This window comes from Meleagris gallopavo, chromosome 21, assembly GCF_905368555.1.
Source record: "Meleagris gallopavo chromosome 21, MGAL_WU_HG_1.1, whole genome shotgun sequence".
In the NCBI taxonomy this organism is placed as follows: domain Eukaryota; kingdom Metazoa; phylum Chordata; class Aves; order Galliformes; family Phasianidae; genus Meleagris; species Meleagris gallopavo.
Genome location: NC_139424.1, coordinates 8633891 through 8652505, shown reverse-complemented (window position 1 = coordinate 8652505; position 18615 = coordinate 8633891). Strand labels below are relative to the sequence as shown.

Sequence of the window (18615 nt, the reverse complement as noted above, 5' to 3'; positions counted from 1 at the left end):
TGCCGGTCTTTTGTGACTCAGTGCGTTCACAGCAGGAGGAGAAGCACTTTCTGTTCAGGTCCCCGATGCCTTCCACTGCCCCCACCCGCGGTTATCAGGGCTCGACGGGCGCTCCGCGTTCCCGAGCAGCGCTACCCCCGCAGTCCCATTTGCCACATTGCCGCGACTCCTCCGCGGAGCAGAGCCTGACCCCGGGACGGGACCCTTCCGGGACCCCGGCTGAGGACCCTCGGCCCGGCCCCGCGCAGCCCCACGGGCTTTGTGCAGCGGGGCTCGGCTCTCGGCGCGGGGCTCAGCCCCGAGGCAGCGCCCGGCTCCGCGCTGTGCCGCTCCGAGCGGCCCCCGATGGCACTCCGCGCTCCGCGCCGGGGCCGAGCCGCTCCTCCGGAGCCCCGCACCGCTCGGGGCCGAAGCGGGCCGAACCGAACCCCGCTCCGTCGCTGCCCCGAGCGCTCCGCGCCGCTCCTCGGGGCCTCATGGCGGCCGCGGGCAAAGTCCGTCCCAGCGCGGCCGATAAGGGCCGGGCGGGGGCCGGACCGCGGCGGGCGGGGACGCGGGGTTCGCTCCCGGAGGAGAGGCCCTCCCGGAGCTGATTTGCATACAAGGTATAATGCCTAATAGTAGGCGTTCATGTCTAGGTAGAAGGCTGCCAGCCGGGGCGGAGCGGCAGGTGCCGAAGGGAGGCGGGCCGGGCCGGGCCGAGCGCGGGGAGACCCGGGACCATGGTGTCCCAGCTGAGCGCCCTGCAGCGGGAGCTCCTGGGCGCCCTGCTCAGCTCCGGGGCTACCAAGGAGGGGCTGATCCGCGCCCTGGAGGACATGGTGCCCGCCGCCGGCTTCGGCGTCAAGCTGGAGAGCCTGCCGCTGTCCCCCGGCGGGCCGCCCGACGGCAAGCCCGGCTTCGTGCCGCTGGCCAACGGACACGGCAAGGGCAAGCTGTCCGGCGACGAGGGCTCGGAGGACGGCGACGACTTCGACACACCGCAGATTCTCCGCGAGCTGAACGCGCTCAACACTGAGGAGGCCGTGGAGCAGCGGGCAGAAGTGGACAGGATGATCAGGTACCGGCGGAGCGCTCCGCTCTCGCGGCCCCGTGCGCCCCTCCGGGATTCGTTCCGGGTGCGACCGTCCTGGCGGGGCGCCGCCGCCGCCCCCTCTATCGCACCGTGAGCATCGCGGTGCCGGGCGGTGCCGCCGCCCCGTCGGGTGTTCGCCGCCCGCCGCGGTGGAGGGGCCGGGGGTGCCCGGGTTGCGACCGCCCGGGGCTCGGCTCCGTCCTCCTTCCGCGCCGGGAGATAAAACATAAACTTCAGCACGTGGAGCTCGGAGTGCTATTAATTTATTTCTATAAATCATCAACAGAAAGATACACAAAGAGCCGCGATTAGGGCGAGCGGAGAGGCGGGTTATTCATTGCCGGAGTTGTAAACCAGGCGGGGAGGGGGAACAAGGAAACCCCCAAACGCGGCCGCTCGGGACCCGTCCCGTCCCGTCGCGTCCCGGGGGATGCGGCTCCGCGTCCCGCTCTGGCCGAGCCCGACTGCTCCCTGCCGTGCGGGGCCGGGCAGAGCCGGGCCGAACCGGGTCGGGCCGTCGGGGCGCGGCAGAGCAGCCCTGCGCTCGTCGGGGGCGATTCCCCCCAGCCCCGGGGCCGGCAGCGGGGCTTTGCTCCGAGCACGCGGAGGTCCCCGCGAGTCCCCAGCGCCGCTCGTGTCCGTCTGTGCGGCCGGGCAGCCCAGCGCTTCCCGGGGACGGTGACATCGACGGCAGCGCGGGGGCTCGGACGGGACGCGCGATGCGGGAAGGGAAACCGCTGCGGGCTGCAACCCGCGCGCCGGGTGCTGCTGCTGTCCCACCGCCCCACTGCCTGCCGCTGCGCCCCCAGGGTGCGGGAGGGCTCTGCCCGCGTCGCAGTTCTCCCACAGGTGTTTCTGTGCAAAGTTTGCCTTCGGTGCAAACAAGAGCAGGCACATGTCCCTGAGGAGCCTTCTGCAAAGAGCTGCTGTTTGCTCTAAGAGAGCCCTTTGTACTTGGAGAAAGGCAGGAGCGTCGGGAGCCGTCGATCTCAGCCCCTCCATGCGGCTGAGCCCCCTCTGCTCCCACCCCGCGACCCCCGGGTCCGCTCCGGTGCTGTCCCCACGGCCGCGGAGGTGCGCGGCCCCCACCTGTGCCGGGCTGCCCCGTGGGCACCTCCGTGGGCCCCAAAGGGCTCCGTGCTGGGAAGCTCTGACCCCACCGCCCCGTGCTGGACCCCGCTGTGTGCGCAGGGAGATGCAGATTAGATAGATCGGATGGAGGGAGCCGGCTTTATAATCCATCTGTATAAATTCTTGGCATTTTTCTCGGAGGATGTGAAGCGTATTTACCTGTTTCCAAGGCTGACCCAGAGGGCGAGTGGGTGGGGGCCTGGGGTCGGGGATGGGCAGTGCTGCCCGCACTCGGCCATACTGACGCGGCGCTCAGCTCGGTGCCAGCGGCCACACGAGGCAGAGAAAGGCCGCGGGGTGAGGGCTGTAAACTGGTTTGCAGTGCCACACAGCACACCTGGGTCATTGCTCCTTTATTTCTTCCTGCATGTAAAATCCATCCCGGTGGAGGTTGGACAAGTGATGGAGTTTTTATTTCAGGGGCAGAACCCAAAAAATGAGTTTGTGCCGACTTGTTCAATAGAAATGTTTTCCTCTCTGGCTTTTTAGGTTCACCAAAAAGAGGAAAAAAAAAATAGAAGAGGCGAACAAACACTCAAACGTTTCATTTTGGGTCAAGTCCAAACATTTTGTTTAACATGAAACAAAATGTTTGGGTTTGGTTTCAGGCTGTTTAACCCTTCTGAATACGGTCAAGTTGATTTGTAAAGAAAATCGTTGCTCAGAAATTCAGAGCTGAATAATTGTTTGGAAAGTACAGGTCCAGAGCACATTGGAAATGCTGAAGTTAAAAATTCTAAAAATAATAAAGCGAAGGGAAATTTGAGGATTTTTTTACTCATTCTCAATTTGATATTTTTTTTTCCAGCCCAAATGCTGTCAAATTCCATTTCAATTCCGAAATCACATCTGTAACCCAAAGTCACTCATTTTGCATTTTCATGGTGTGCACCGGAGCGTTGGCTTGAGGCTCAGGCAAAACGATGCCCTTGTGTTAGCCAGGCTGCTGTCAGAACAAGCTCTGTTCCACCAGCTCGTTAGGACTCAGTAATTAGTGAGCAGGAGCAGGTGGGAGCAGGATGCGGCTCAGCTCCCGCAGCGCTGCACTCCTCCTGCCTGGGCTCAGGGCGCACGGCTCCGTCCCCGCAGGGGGACCTGGCTGTGGGTATTCCTTTGGACCAGAGCAGCTTTGTTTCCTTGCTGCGTTTGGAACAAAAAGTAAGAAACCTATTTGTTGGGTTTTCCCCCCTTGACAGGATGAAGGATCCAAAATAACAAATGAATTGGAAAAGTGCTTGGACGGTTATTCCAAGCACAGTGTTAGAATTTCTCATTCTTTGAGTGCACAACTGTGACCAGGTTCAGGTTCCACTCCGATTTCTCAGCGTTGAGCCATTTCCTTTCACCCCACGTCTGTGGGTGCTATGGGGCGAGCTGTGGGGCCAGGCTGCAGTGCGGGCTTGTTGGCCGCTCCATCCACCACTGTGTTGTGCCTCCATTGCAGTTTCATTGGTTCCCCAAACTGGTGCCAGGCAACAGATGGACATCAAAGCAGCGTGGATTTAAAGAAGAGCCCATTTGCACCTGGATTGATTCTGATAGAGTTGAATTCAAGTGCTGAAAAATACCAAAGACGAGCTCAAAATGACAGCGAGGAGCTCAGCTTGGGTTGGCACATGGGGCAGGAATCTTTGCCTTCAAATATTAATTAGGAATAGTGGGTCTCCACCAATAATAGTGGGGTTCCATCGTGGGAAAAAGCAACCGCAGAGCAAAGTTAACCCTCGTTTTCCTGCACCCCCAGCGAGGACCCGTGGCGGGCGGCGAAGATGATCAAGGGCTACATGCAGCAGCACAACATCCCGCAGCGCGAGGTGGTGGACGTCACCGGCCTCAACCAGTCGCACCTCTCGCAGCACCTCAACAAAGGCACCCCCATGAAGACACAGAAGCGGGCTGCCCTCTACACGTGGTACGTCCGCAAGCAGCGGGAGATCCTGCGGCGTAAGTACCGGGGAGCGGGATGGGGAGGGGGCACGGCTGTGGGTGGGGGCAGAACGCCAGGTGCCCCCCAAAGTGGTTTTGTGGGTCCGAGTGATTGAGGCTGCGGGAAGAGTGGATGAGAGCCCCTCTGGATTGCAGCAGTGCTGTGCGAGCTGCCCCGAGCCACCAAAACGGCTGAATCTCTGGGAAAGCGATTAAGGATTGCACACAATTAGATCCATCTCCCACCTCTGCCCCCTTTTCCTCTCCGCTTTCTGAACACTCTCACTTTCTGCAACTACTTGTAAAAAAAGAGAAAGAAAAGAGGGAGGAAAGGAAAAAATCGTCAATCTGTAGCAGGGTCTCATGCAACCCGAATTATTTACAATGTGGATGGCTTTGACCGCACACCCGCAGCGGTGCTGGTGCTGCGTGCCTGGGGAGCTGCACTGTGTAAATCCCTACGGCCTGGCGTGGAGCAGTGCTTGTGTGGGGCAGGTGCTGTGCTGAGCACCCCTGGCCCCCGACCCCAAAGGATGCAAAATCCAAAGGCAGAAAAGGTCTCAGCTCTGAGTGCCGCTGCTTTGAAGGTGCACCTGGAGATGTTAAAGCAAACAGAGCTGCTCCAGCCGTGCCCCGCGCCTTCCCCTGTTGTCACAAGGGGAAAAGCCATTATAAAAAGAGGGAGAATTCCCCTGCAAAATGGAGAATAATAAAAACTCCCATTAATCTCCCTTTATGGTCGTGGTGACAGGTGCCTGGCGGACACGGGAAGGTCACCCTGGTGTGGGGCCAGGCTCCTCTGGGAGCCCCTTTGGGCACGGGGTGGGCACAGGCAGGGGACTGCGCACCTGCTGAGCTCCTTTTGGGGGCTGTGACCCCATCCTCACATGCAAAATTCCTCCCGGAACAAGCACACGCCGGCAGAGCCCGGCCATGCACGTGCATGTGCTGCATGTGCCAGCCAACAACCTCCTGTGCCCACCTGCCTGCGGTGCCCACCGGGGCCGTGGGTGGGAGGGGGCCGGGACAGGGGCTTGGGTGGGGGCTGCCGCTGCGCGTGACGGTGACTCTGAGCTCTGAGCGGCGGCTACAGGCCGGGTCACGTCTGCTCCTTTCTCTTTCAGAGTTCAACCAGACAGTCCAGGGGTGTGAAAATAGGACAGACAAAAGCAGTCAGGATCAGCTGCTGTTTCTCTTTCCAGAGTTCAATCAACAGAACCAGGGGGCTGGCCAGCTCGACGATGCCAGCGCCGAAACCCCCAGCAAGAAGATGCGCCGCAACCGCTTCAAGTGGGGGCCGGCCTCCCAGCAAATCTTGTACCAAGCCTACGAGCGCCAAAAGAACCCCAGCAAGGACGAGCGGGAGGCGCTGGTGGAGGAGTGCAACAGGTAACGGCCGCCTCGTGCCATCCTGCAGAAGCTGCATGAGGTGCTGGGCTCGTGGCACGCAGCCCCGGGTTTTTGCTGAGCCGGCTTTGGGCTTAGCTCTGGACAGCATCCAGAGGAGAGCAAACTCTATGCTGTGCTTGGGATGCAGCAGGGATGCAGCCAGGATGCAGCAGAGATGTGACAAGGATGCAGCTGGGATGCAGTGAAGGTGCAGCAAGGATGCAGCAGAGATGTAGTAGGAATGAAGCAGAGATACACTGGAGATGTGGCAGATATGCAGTGGAAATGCAACAGGGATGCAGAAGGGATGCAGCCACGATGCAGTGGGGATGCAGCAGCAATGCCGTGGTGTTATAGCAAGCTCAGAGGGAGGTGGGAAGGGTTTTATGGCATGAGTGTAGTTGGAAAGAGCAGGCGGGCGTTCAGGAAGGGTTGAATGCTTTAAACCCTGTGTTGGGAGCTCCCCATCAGCACCCTTGCTCCAACGTGTGCCTTTGCATGCACAGGGCCGAGTGTCTGCAGCGAGGGGTGTCACCCTCCAAGGCACATGGGCTTGGCTCCAACCTGGTGACGGAGGTGCGTGTCTACAACTGGTTCGCCAACCGGCGGAAGGAGGAGGCTTTCCGCCAAAAGTTGGCCATGGACGCCTACAGCTCAGGCCAGCCCCCGCACAGCATGAACCTGCTGCTGTCCCATGGCTCCCCGCACCACAACCAGCCCAGCGCCTCACCGCCAAGCAAGATGACAGGTGAGATGAGAACAGTGCTGCTGAGCAGTGGCAGTGTTGGTCGTGTTTCCAATGAAGAAAAAGATTGTGAGCTTAATGATCATGGGGCCACTGATCCTGTTGATACTGTTGACAATGTTGGCACCATTTGTGCTGCAGAAAGAGGCACTCGAGGCAGTGCATGGCCATGGTGGTGATGGCCTCGGGGGAAAGATGTTCCATGCTGCCCACATTGGACAAGGGACAGCAACAAGGCTCAGTCCTTGGTGCAATTTCCCCATTGGCTGTAGGATGGGACTCCTCTCGGCAATGGAGCATTGAGACACTCTGCTTCCTCTGCAGCTTCGATGGGTGCAGAGAGGTGTGGATGCTGTCCCCACAGTGCCAGCCACGTGGCAGGGGCTGGATTTCCATCCCATCAAGGACAGATTGCTGGGCTGGGCATGTTTGTTGGTGCAGGCTGGGCTGGGCAGAGGTGTGGATATGGCTGCTCTGCCTGACGTGGAGAGTTTGGGCTGGGGGATGTGGTGTTGGGGAACTAAAGTCGGTGGCACGAGTGGCTGTGGGCAGAGGGCTGTGCTGAGCCCCACAGTTGGGCTTTGCTCTGCCTGCGGTGTGCACTGCTGGGGGATTTGAGCAGGAGATAATGCTGAGAGCAGAGCTCCGACGGTAATCAGGGAGGGCCTGGCGGCATGGGGCAAGAGGCATTGTTGGGAGAACAATCCCCATTGTGCCGCTACCTGCAATCTGCACTCCAAAGCCGTCAGCCCCAGCAAACAAGAGCGGGCGCTTTGAGGCGGGCGCTGAGGGGTCAGCACGGGGCCACGGGCTGCAGGCGGTGTGCCCTGACCATCCCTGTCCCAGCTTGGGGATGACACCCCAGTACCGGGACGGGGAGACACAAAGCAACTGCTTCCCAGAAATTTCCCTACCTGGCTCATTGCAAGCCCCAGCCTCATTACAAAGAGGAATTGATAGAGGATATCCAGGGAGTACCGTGGGGAGGGCTGGGAGATGGGGATAGAGCTGTCCTGGCCACCACAAACCCCGTGGTAGAGTGATGGGGTGGGAGGGCATGGAGATGCCGATGGGCGTAGAGCATACTGCCCAATAGCATGGGGACACCGGGGGCACTGGGGACACCAGGGCCGGCAGCCTGTCTCATGGTGCGGCTCTCCCTGCAGGGCTGGCCCACAGTGACCAAAATGTGACCCTGCCCCAGGAATGCCCTGCACAATGGTGGGGATGGGGTGGACGTTTGCCCTCCTGTCACCGGCTGATTGCTTACAAGGTGCCCTACAAGCACATTGTCAGCAAAATCAGCTGTTTTCTGTGTTGGCCGCCGGGCTTTACAATACCGCACCAGCATGCAGCCCCGCGTTGTCATGGTGTTGTCCCCCCCGTGCATGCTTAATTGACAATTAAGCTGGGGCTTTGAACGAACCCCGCTGCCTTTGATGTGGCCCCGTCTCTCCAGCGCGCTTGCAGGCACCCCGCGAGAGCCTTTGTTTTCTTCTATTAGGGGACTGCAATTATTGGAACCGTGGGCATTTATCTCAGGGCTGCGGGGCCGTTAAGCCCCAACCTTTATTTTCCCATTGGAGCATCGGCCAGCAGGAGCCAGCCGTGGCTATAGGGCCGCTGACAGCCCATTCGTGGGGGCTTTGAGCTGGGCAGGAGTGATGGCCACAGAGGGGTCAGGAGGGCTCAGCTGCGGGAATTCTGTGCTGGTGTGCATCAGCCTTGCCCAGGAGCAGGAGATGGGCACAGTGAGGGCTGCGCATGGGGTTCAGGGCTGGCTTAGGGTTTTGGGGCTGGGATGGAGCTCAGCCTGGAACCCATCAGTCACAGTGGCATTTTGGGGCCGCAGGTCTCCAAAATGTCACCAGCTTCTCTGAGAGATGCTGACCCCATCCGTGCTGGGATTTGAACTGTCCTTGCAGCGCGTGCGGCACTGTCTGGAGCCCTCAATGCCTTTAACAGCTTAATGACGGCGCTGGGACACTGCCCGCACCCTGTGGCCTGCACAATCCCCTCAGGAGAGGAAATGATGGAGCTGAGTATGGCTCAGAGTGGGCATTGCCCCACGGTCGGGATGGGGCCGGTGCAAGCTGATGGCTGAGGACAGCAGGAGAGCTGTAAAACCGAGCATCCTGGGCGGCCCCTCGGTGCAGGGTTTTTAACTGTTTGGAAGTAAATACTCCAAGCCTATCTATCTTGGAGGTGTCTCAGACTCTGGACTTTTCCCTTCCTATAGAGGATTATCAGAGATCTCGGTTCTCTGTTTGATTTGAAGGTCACTCGGGGCTTTATCTCGTTCCTCGGTGCCATGCGGCAGACTCTGGCTTATGCCATTTTTATCTTCAAGAGCCCCGGGGACAATCAGTGCTGATGAGATTAGGGACGCGCCCCCCGCACCCCGCATACAAAAGGCCCTGCGTCACCCCGGCCCCACTCTGACCAGCAGCACTGTGAACACCGGAGTGACCCTATGTGGATGCACATCCATAGCAACACGCAGCATTTGGCATTATTTACATGTATTTTAGATATCTCTACAGCCACACGTAAAATTATAAAAACTCAGCTCCACGCCCCAAGATTCTCCCTAAACCGAAAGGGCAATTTGGGTGACTTTACTCTTTTTTTTTTTTTTCCCTTCAAGAAGAGCCCGCTAATGGCACCCTGGTCCAGAGGTACATCGCTTTCTATCTGGATCCTGCAGGCTGTTCTCTGATAGCATGGGCTGTGCAGGTTCTGATTGCAGACCCGGTGCCAGCCGTTGTCAGATTTTACTGTTGTGCTCATTGTGCGGCCCTGTGGGTACAGTGCACTCTTAGGAGCTTTTCCTGCTTTTATGGGGGGTAATTAGGACTTTATGGCAGCAGCAGAATGGGAGGGTCCAGTCCCAATAAACAGCTTTATAATGGACATAAACTCCGCACCTCGGTAACATAGCAAGATTAACACTTTAGGGACAATTTGAGTGGCAGACCCAAAATCAGCCTCAGGCAGGAGCGCAACCGGGTGTGAACACTGCAGCTGGCTGTGCCTCGGGATGCTGCATGGGATGATCCATGGGATGATCCATGGGATGCACTGCTCTTGGGGTGGGCTCTGGGAAGCTCAGGGTGCTGGCTGCAGGCTTGGGGCACAGGGTTAAGGCTATGGCAGCCAGAGCCTGCAGCTCGTCTGGAGCCGTGGGGAAGCAGTAAAGCATTTCACGGGCTGTGCAGCTCGGGGACCAAACAATAGCCACGTCCCATAAACAGACTTTTATACTATGGCTGTAGCTCCAGTTGGAAACAAACTCTTTAAGGGCACAGGCTTGGCGGGCAGACTCATTGCTGGGGCTGGACGGGGAGAGGCCAAAGAGGAATAAATCTCTTGCTGGGGCTGCGTCACGCTGTGGAAGCACAAGAGAGCGGCGGCACAACAATTGTGCCTGGCTCTGCACGGCCGCCTGCCCTGCCGTGCCATAAAGCTGAGCTTGGGCGACTGCAGAGCCCCCAGGAGGGAACCATTGTGCACAGGGTGGGCAGCGGGAGCTGGGCCATGGGGAGAGGCTGGTCCTGGGGGCAGGGCTGATACAGGCAAGAAAATGTAGAATCTTGTGCCTGGAGGCTGCTCCAGCAGTTTGGCTGCGGCTCTCCATCTTCCATGTGGGTGCTTTGATGGGGAGTGGGTGGGAGCTCAGTGGGGATGGGGAGCAGGGAGGGATGGCACCTCCGCCATGTGGGAGCGCTGATAGATCGGCAGTAGCAACAGCATGGATCTCCTGCTGCTAACGATGTAATAACAAATAATAACATGCATCCTGCTCCAGTAACGGAAAAAAAAAACACAAGGTGAAATGGTTGTGGCTTCCCAAAGGCCCATAGGGCACACGAGCAAACCCTTTCCCTGCCCAGCAAATGGCTGGGGCCGCAGCCCCATGTGCCACCGACCCAAACTCTTAGGATTGCAGAGAAAAGTTTGAAGATCAGCTTTTAACATCTACTTCTAAAGTCTAATTTGTAATGCTGGGAATCTTGGCTGAATTGGGTAGAGTGTGATTTGGGACTTAAAATTGTTTTTTTTTTCTTATTGAAAGCTTCATAGAATCCAAAAGAGGGTGAAGATTGCCCTGGTGGTTAGCAGACGTTGGTGTCCCTCCCACCGAAACACTGCAGACTGTTGTTCTTAGGAGTAATGTCTCATTTGGTCCCATGTTTTTCATAACCACTTCCAGTTTCATAGCCAATCCGATCACTGTTTCATGGGCTCAGGAACTGCCATTTAATCTCCTGCCTGTGCTCCTCATCTATCTTTGAGACCACTGTGAGAAGAAAGGGCTTTTTTTAAATCTCCGCTCCCACTGTTTGAATAGTGCTGCAGCGTCTCAGACCGGCAGCGGCTGAAGCACACTTTGCACGAGGCTGGGACCGCAGGGAAGAATGTGGTGACAGTGCCCTGGTTGAGTAATGTTTACCCGGCCGTCCACTCGTACCGGCAAATATCCACCTGCCAGAGGACATTCTTGTATTATCAGGGATAAAGGGGTTTGCTGGGAAATGATCAGGAACCAGACAGCGCGGGGAGATTCCTATCTGCGGGACATGTTTGACCAGCTGATGTTTGGAAAATTTGGAGGTGATTAGAGCGAGTTTTTGTGTTTTTGGTGGAGGCGGCAGGGAGCCTGTTATACCTAATTCAGTAATTTTGGAGCAAAGCTCCCAGACCCGAGTTATGGCTTATTTCTTCTTCCTAGACTTGGGTTTTATGGCAGCCCTCAGAGCATCCTTGCAGAACTGGAGCTTAGGTAGTGCTGGCCCCTCCTGACCAAGGCTCAGTGCAGGCCTGGGGCTCCAGTGACACTCTTGGTGCCTGAAGAAAGGAGCCTTGAATCCCCAGGCACCCAGCTCGAGTCATTCTGGGGAGGGTCCCAGCGCATGGGTGATGCTCCCACGGGTTGTGTTCCCAGGAGGGATCTTGGGCCGCCACTTCGATCCCCAGGAGTTCAGTGACCCCGGTGCTGGCTGCCCATAACAAATGACTTCTCACCGGGACAGCCTCGTAAAAGGCGCTTTTGTTTCTAGTGGGTTTCCCTCAGTTAATTATTTGTGATCTGTAGATGCCTTTCCATGACACATGGCTGATCATATGGTTATCAGCACGGGGCTATTTAGCCAAATTAAATATATTTGTATTGAAGACCCATGCTCAAGCCAGATTTCTCTCCTGGGCGGTGGCGGGCTGCGGCGTGGTTTAGCTTGGCCATCAGCGTGTCCTCCAGCTGTGTTAATCACACACATGTCAAGAGCGAGTCGTGACCATTGCCACCATGGTTTTCATAGAAACATGGGATCACCAAATCATTAAGGTTGGAAAAGACCTCTAAGATCATCTAGTCCAACGTGAACCCATTCCCCCGAGCCCGCTGACCACGTCGTGTTCTGCAGGAGTCCGGTACGGCCAGGGGGCGAGCAGCGAGGCGGCATCCTCTGGGGCCATCAGCCACCATGGCAGCGGTGCCATGGTCACCACCAGCCAGGCGGTCCTGCAGCAGGTCTCCCCAGCCGGCTTGGACCCGGGCCACGGTTTGCTCTCTCCCGACGGTAAAATGGTGAGTACACCTGGCCTATTGTGGCGGCGGCGCTGATAAGATAAGAGGGCCCAGCGGGCAAAGCAAACACGCTTTCCCCGGGTTTCACACGCGGCCCGTGCTGAACAATGGGGCATTGTGGGGGTGTGGGCGCACGCCCGTCCCCACCGCCCGCCTCAAAGGCGGCCCCACAGCCCCGGCGTGTTCCCCAAGTGCGGCCCATAAACCTGACAGAGCCCGCTCCGCTTTTATTGATTGCATGCCTTGTGAATTGAATGCGCGCTGGGTGGATCACTGTTTGCTTTCCCCTGCCGATGACATGGGCATTGATAAAGCTCTCATTCATTGCTTTTCCTTAAGCCCTCCTGAGTTCTGAGCTCTGCTGGGAAGCATTTTGCTCCCAGTTGTGCCCCCAGTGTGCTGCGGGTGTGCTGGGCTATGCTGATTGAGAGCCCAAAGTGCTCCTGGCTGAGCATGGTGCAGAAATGTGCAGGAAGGAGTGTGGGATGGGGTGGGATGGAATAGGATGGGATGGGATGGGATGGAAACGAACGTGGCACTCCTTGAAGCAGCTGGCACAGCATCACCGTGTGGCTGGTCTGACCACTCGGCAGCGCTTCCGGGAGGAGGTTTTCCTGCTGAAAGTGAAAGTCACACATGGCTCTTGGCACAAGATTTCACTTCCATTTTCTTAAGACAATCCCTTGGGGCTGTCAGCTACAGGTCCCCACAAGCCTGGCAGCGACTCAAGGGCAAGCTGTATGCTTCTTCCCACAGCCTGACTGCTTTTGCCCCCCATTTCCCTACTTTGCCTTCCCTTCTGCCTGCCGCTCACTCACAGGGTCTCCTTGTAGCCCCCTGAACTCAGGCACTGATCCAGGATAGCTGAGTATCCTCAACCATGCAAGGGAACCATCACAGAGCAACCCCAAACCCCCTGGCACTCTCCCTCGCTGCACACCCTGCACGCACCCATTTCTCCCTCTGGGTGTGTTGAGCCTGTAACCCTGAGCCTTGAAGTCATAAAATGAGTCACGAAAGAAGGCAGCAGCAGGCACAGACGGTGTGGGGTGGGGGACGGGAGGACAAAGCGCTGCCATGAGCTCAGCAGCACAGCACTCTCGGTGCACCCTTTGCAGTTTCTTTAAGGGGCACGGGAGCCCCCAGGAAGGGGATGTTTTTAGTGCCTGGCAGGGGGCTGCTCAGAGATGCAGAGAGTTAAAGTAGCGTGCTAAAGGCACCTGCAGGCTGCAGCAGCACTGCTGAGCTCTCTGTTGCACAGCGCCGTCTGGGGCTGCTCTGCTCCTCCGGCAGCATGCAGCTCTGCCAGCTTATCTCTGATCTTTAAGTAAGGCTAGCTAGTGCTTGCAAGTTATTTAATGAAAATATGCTGTAGGCTGTGGTTTCTAGTAGGTAAACATGTGCCTTTAATGCCCCACATGAAACCAAAAGCTGCCAAGGAAATTGCTGCATCTGAACGCAATTGGTTTTTTCGGGGGAGGAGGAGCACTATAGAGATGTGTTATACTTTGTGGTGCTGCTGTGCTTTCCCATAGTCCCAGATGGTTCAGTGCCTGGTGGAGTCTTTCCCGGTCCTGCTATCTCTGGTTGACCCTATTTGGGTGCAGCACTTTTGCCCAGTTCTCCCCAAAACGTGCCATGCCACAGGTGAGCAGCATGCGCTTGCAATGAGCTGCCTGCACCACACTGCACTGCGGTGTGGCCTGGCCTTGAAGAAACTTTCAAAGTGGAAAGTACTGGATAAGGAAACATGAGTCACTCCTGTGCTCTGGAATTTATTGATGCCTTTGTTTCGATTGCAATGAGGCTATCTCAGGCTCACATGGGTAAAATAAACAAAGACCGAGCGTCCCAAAGTGTCACACAGAGCCCAAAGGATGCCTTCAAAATCTGCATTGAGGTTGCTCAGTGCAGGAGGTAACACAGAGGGGTGAGGTGAGTGTGCAGCAGGTCAATAACGCAGCAATAACCAGGTGCTGCCGGAGTCCTGCTACTCCCAGGACCATCCCAGCACACCCCCAGTGCCTCTGCATGTGTCTGATGGTTGCACTCCAGGCCTTTGGCCATGTGCACCTGCCCCTACCAGCACGGCCATGATGCGTCTGCAGCGCCTCAGCTGGAATTTGTTTCATAAAAGTGATGACTAAGATCACTCAGGTCTTTTTTTTAATTTATTTCACCTTCTTTTTTAAGCTTTCCCAAGTTTGTATTTCTCACTTTCCCCTACATCTGTGACAGGTGGAAGTTAATAAGTGTGAGAGTCCTCAGTTGTCCCCAGCAGCAGGAATGCGGACCTGGGCAGCAAATGGCGACTGTGTGGGACACGTCCTGTCCCCGGCGCTGTGCTCTGCTGGAGCGCTGGCAGTTGCTTCCAGGAAGGCTTCACACCGCTGCAGCTTTGCTATTTATTAACGTGATACTCAGTGCTTCCAGCCAGGATCTGCAGCTCAGGGGTGCTCCACTGGAAGGTGCTGGTGTGGGTGCAGCTTGTCACCTCCTGGGGGGCTTTTTCTGTTCCCTCTGTAGCTGTTTTTGGTGCTGGTGTGGCTGGGAGCCAGCGTCGTGTGCCTGATGGCCGCTGTCTGCTTTGCTCCCTGCAGATATCTGTGTCGGGCGGTGGGCTGCCGCCGGTGAGCACCCTGACCAACATCCACAGCCTGTCCCACCACAACCCGCAGCAGTCCCAGAATCTCATCATGACGCCGCTCTCAGGAGTCATGGCTATTGCACAGAGTAAGTGTGAAATAGGAACACATCTGGACCCCAATTTCTGGACCCCAACCTGCAGATGCCAGCCCCAGTGCTGACACCCTGTCACGCTCTCTCCCTTTTCCCAGGTCTGAACACCTCGCAGGCACAGAGCGTCCCTGTCATCAACAGCGTGGCCGGCAGCTTGGCGGCCCTGCAGCCGGTGCAGTTCTCGCAGCAGCTGCACAGCCCACACCAGCAGCCACTCATGCAGCAGTCGCCCAGCCACATGGCCCAGCAGCCCTTCATGGCCACCGTCACCCAGCTGCAGAACTCGCACAGTAAGGGGCTGAGGGGAACACCTGGGAAATTAACTGTGTGGGAAAGTGACTTCTGCTCTGCTGCTGTGCCACCCGTGGTGCTCCCTGTCTGGATTTTTTTTCCTTGTGGGTTATTATTGTCACATATTGCTTATTGCTCTTACCTTGGCCACCGCTGGCCCTAGTGGTCAGAAAAAGCAAAAGCTTCCCCGTCATGCCAGAGGCACATGGTGATTTCCTTCCATTTCTTTTATTGTATTCCTGTCTGCACAGTGTCCATCCCCACAGCTATGTGTGTAGTGTGCTGTCTGCCTGCCTTGCTCCTGCACAAAGGCTGTGCGTGACGTTGTTTTTCTCTCCACAGTGTATGCACACAAGCAGGAACCTCCCCAGTATTCCCACACCTCCCGCTTCCCCTCGGCGATGGTGGTGACAGACACCAGCAGCATCAGCACGCTCACCAACATGTCTTCCAGCAAGCAGGTAATGTCTGGGCTCTGGCAGCAGGATTGAGGTGTAATTTGGGGTGTTTGCCCCGTGGGTCCCCATGGGACAAGCCCTCCAGCACTGGAAACTGAGCCCTGGAAACCCAGCCTCAGCCTCTGCATGGGCTCTGAAAAACCTGCTCATGGATGACAACCCAATGGGGATCTGGGCAAGGAGCGGCTGTGCTGGATGCTGAGTGCTGGGGTTTGGCCAAGCACCGTGCAGTGAGCAGCTCTGGTCCCTTCATGGCTGGTGAGCGGTGCTGGGGCAGCTCTGCGGATGGCATGGTGGCCTCAAGCCCACCTTTATCTGCCCTGTGTTGGTGTAAGACATATCCCAGCTCGACTCAGCTGCACAAGGCCTTACTCAGACAATAGCCCCTTTCTAAATGCCAACTCTGGGGACTGTGGGAAATATGCGGCCCTTATTGATTGCTAGATAAATATGAGAGAGCCTTGAACTTGTATCCAGATAAACTCTCTTACCAACCTTAGACAGCAGAGAGGAAAAAAAAATGTCAGCAATGACCACAGAGTAAATACGGCGTGGGATTGCTGTGGGACTTCCGCACGGATGCCTGGCACTGTGTGTTGCTGGGGGCAAGGAAGGGGCTGGGGTTGGGGTGGGGATGGCGGAGGCCCTGGGGCTGAACCAAGGGGGAAGGCAAAGTGCCTCGGCTCGGCCCGACTCAGCTCACTTTGGGCTCCCTCTGCTCTGCGCCCAGCAGTGCAGGAGCGTTCAGGCGCGGCCGTGCTCTCAGGAGCGCCATTTCCTCTGCACGGCTTTATCGGCCCATCTGCTGTGCGCTCAGCCCGAACTGCCCCTGATTAATTGTGCTCTCCTGCCACGGGCTGGCTTTGATGCCGGCTTGCCAAAACGAGCCCGGCACACACAGGAAATGTCCCTCATATGGGAATAGCAGCCGGCCATCTCTGCCACGGGGCTGCGGCCTGCAGGCCCCACGCTCGGGATGGGCAGCGCTCCCTTTCTTCCCCCCACCATGCTTTAATCAAAGCAGAGAAGGGAGAGATGTGGCTGTTTGTTGGGGCTGGAAGGGACATGCAGCTCCCGGTTCCTCTGACAATGCTCGAAGCCGAGCCACCATGTTTATTACGTTAGCAAACACCTGATAGCTGCGGCCCGTCCCTAATGACATGTCACGGGAGGCTCCTGGCGTCTCCTTATCTCCGTGTTACGATGTTTGCTGTGCGCTCCAGCCCACAAGGTCACCCCTGGCTGCCAGCCCCCACCCCAGCGGTGACGGGGGACCCTGGAGGGGCCAGGGGATGGAGCTGTGGTGGCATTGATGGAGCCACAGGGACCAGCCCGTCCATCTCGGAGGTGACAGCAGCACTGGGGATGGCCAGTTGTCCAGCTGACCAGCACAAATTCCTTGGAACAACTCCTGCAATAGGCCCTTTTTTACTAAAAAAAAAAAAGGTATCATTTTTGTAGGGTTGCAATATCTGGCTCACAAAGTGCTTTCCCTCTGGGGATGCAGAGGGCTTAGGGCTTGGGGTGCAGGAGGAGATGACCTGGGGAGCCCCGGCCCACCCGGCCCACTGCTCACCATGCTGCTCTCTCCCTTCCCAGTGTCCCCTGCAAGCCTGGTGATGCTTCACACCTCGCTGCCTTTGCACATAGCAACGGGAACTTATTTTCCACAACATCCCGCTGGTGACCCACGCGTCGAGCCAGAGCGAAGCTCAGTGCTGCGGCGAGGTGCTCATTACCCCGACATGCGGCCGGAGCCTTGCAACCCTGCGCTGGGGATCAGCCCGAACCCGAACCACGGGACCGCGCCTCTCCTCCCCTCCACGCAGTATTTCCGAGACGTGTCCTGGGGATTGTTTTTTTCCTAAGTATTTGCCTTCCAAGAGGCCATTGGCTTTCCTGAGGAAATAGGAACAAGCTGTACTGGGACGTGGCAGAAGATGGATCGTATTTAAGTTATACTCCTCCACTCGATGGACTGACAGAGACCCGGGTCTGTTACTTGGCTTTTGGAAGGAGGAATCTCGTGCTGTTGAACTGAGCCAGTTAAACTGTAAATATAGGTACAGTCTGCTCCACCCTCACCCATCCCCACTCCTATACATAGAGATATATATAAAAGAGGTAAATTTTGTCCAATTGATGTAAACTATTGTAATTAAGTGCAATTCCCCCATCTGTATATATTGTTCCTGCTTTTCTTCTCTCCCTCTGTCTTATTTTTTATTTTTTTTGGTAAAGGTCAGAGCTCTGCATGGTTTTGGTTTTGTATTTTCTTCCTTCAATGGAGTTAATTAACGAAGAAAGCCCTGTGCCTCTGCAGAGACACCAGCTCCCTGCCTCACAGAGGGACAGGCACCAAGCTGAGCCCCAGCAGCTGGCTCCAGGACTGGGTGACACGAGGAGCTCAGGGGACTCCTGTGTTTGGGGACATAGAGTGGGGTGGGTCACTCCACAGCCAGTGCTTGTCCCAGCCTAGCACCCACTGGGGACGTCGTGCTGCGCACTGCCAGAGCCTTGCCCTGCTGCATCTACCCGAGTCTGACTTTCCAAAGCTGTGAAAGGCATCATCTCATCTGCTGTGGGACATGAGCTCCTCCATATCCACATCCCTTTGGAAATGGATCTAATGCTCCTTGGTTGTTTAATTTTTTTTTAAACTTTGTCATGTGTGCCAAATGCTGAGAGTGCTTTAAAGAGGTGAAGAGCAGTGGAGGTGCTGTGGACAGTCAGCCATCGCTCAGAAGAACACTGGATGCTTTTTCTGGGGCACTATTTTATGGTGTATTTGTACAATAACCATTGCCAGGACTGATAGGAGCAACCCTATGTCAGGAATAAGTCATCGTGAATCGGAGACTGATATTCAAATCACATTTAATTTAATGTATACCATAATTAAAAACCATTTTTTCAGACTCGTTGCTGCCACGTGATCTATGATTCCTGCTGCAGCTGAGAGTGCTGGTGGGGCGCAGTAGGGATGTGGGGCTCAGCGGGCTTCATCTGTTCAATATGGGTGCTGAGGGATGGGCTTTCAGAGCATTGATCTGGTGTTTACATTTAGGGCCAGAACACCCCAGTCAAAACCCTCCCGTGGCATTTCTGTGATTTTTTTCTGCTCTAGACAAGAACTGGAAGAGGATGGGAGGCATGAAGACTACTTGTTCCCTTTCACAGAGATTCAGAAGCAACGTACTCTGTTAGCTGGGAGAAAAGATGCGTGCTTGAAGCAGAGAGATCTGCTGCCCCTCCCTGCTCAGCAATGCCCTTT

The 18615-nt window shown here is 56.6% G+C and overlaps 1 protein-coding gene across 2 annotated transcripts; it reads left to right on the top strand.

The window, feature by feature from the left end:
- Positions 1-607: 607 nt before the first annotated feature.
- Positions 608-18259, top strand: HNF1B (HNF1 homeobox B). Of its 2 annotated transcripts, none has more exons than XM_085241099.1 (9): positions 608-1060; positions 3951-4150; positions 5257-5521; positions 6028-6269; positions 11690-11853; positions 14454-14586; positions 14691-14882; positions 15226-15344; positions 16941-18259. In XM_085241099.1, exons 1-9 carry the CDS (start codon positions 723-725, stop codon positions 16959-16961), a joined length of 1674 nt encoding a protein of 557 aa, XP_085097225.1. In that variant the 5' UTR covers positions 608-722; the 3' UTR covers positions 16962-18259. The 2 variants fall into 2 exon arrangements, with proteins under 2 accessions (XP_085097225.1, XP_085097226.1); XM_085241100.1 differs by having other exon boundaries at positions 610-1060; positions 5335-5521.
- The last annotated feature ends 356 nt before the right edge of the window (positions 18260-18615 follow it).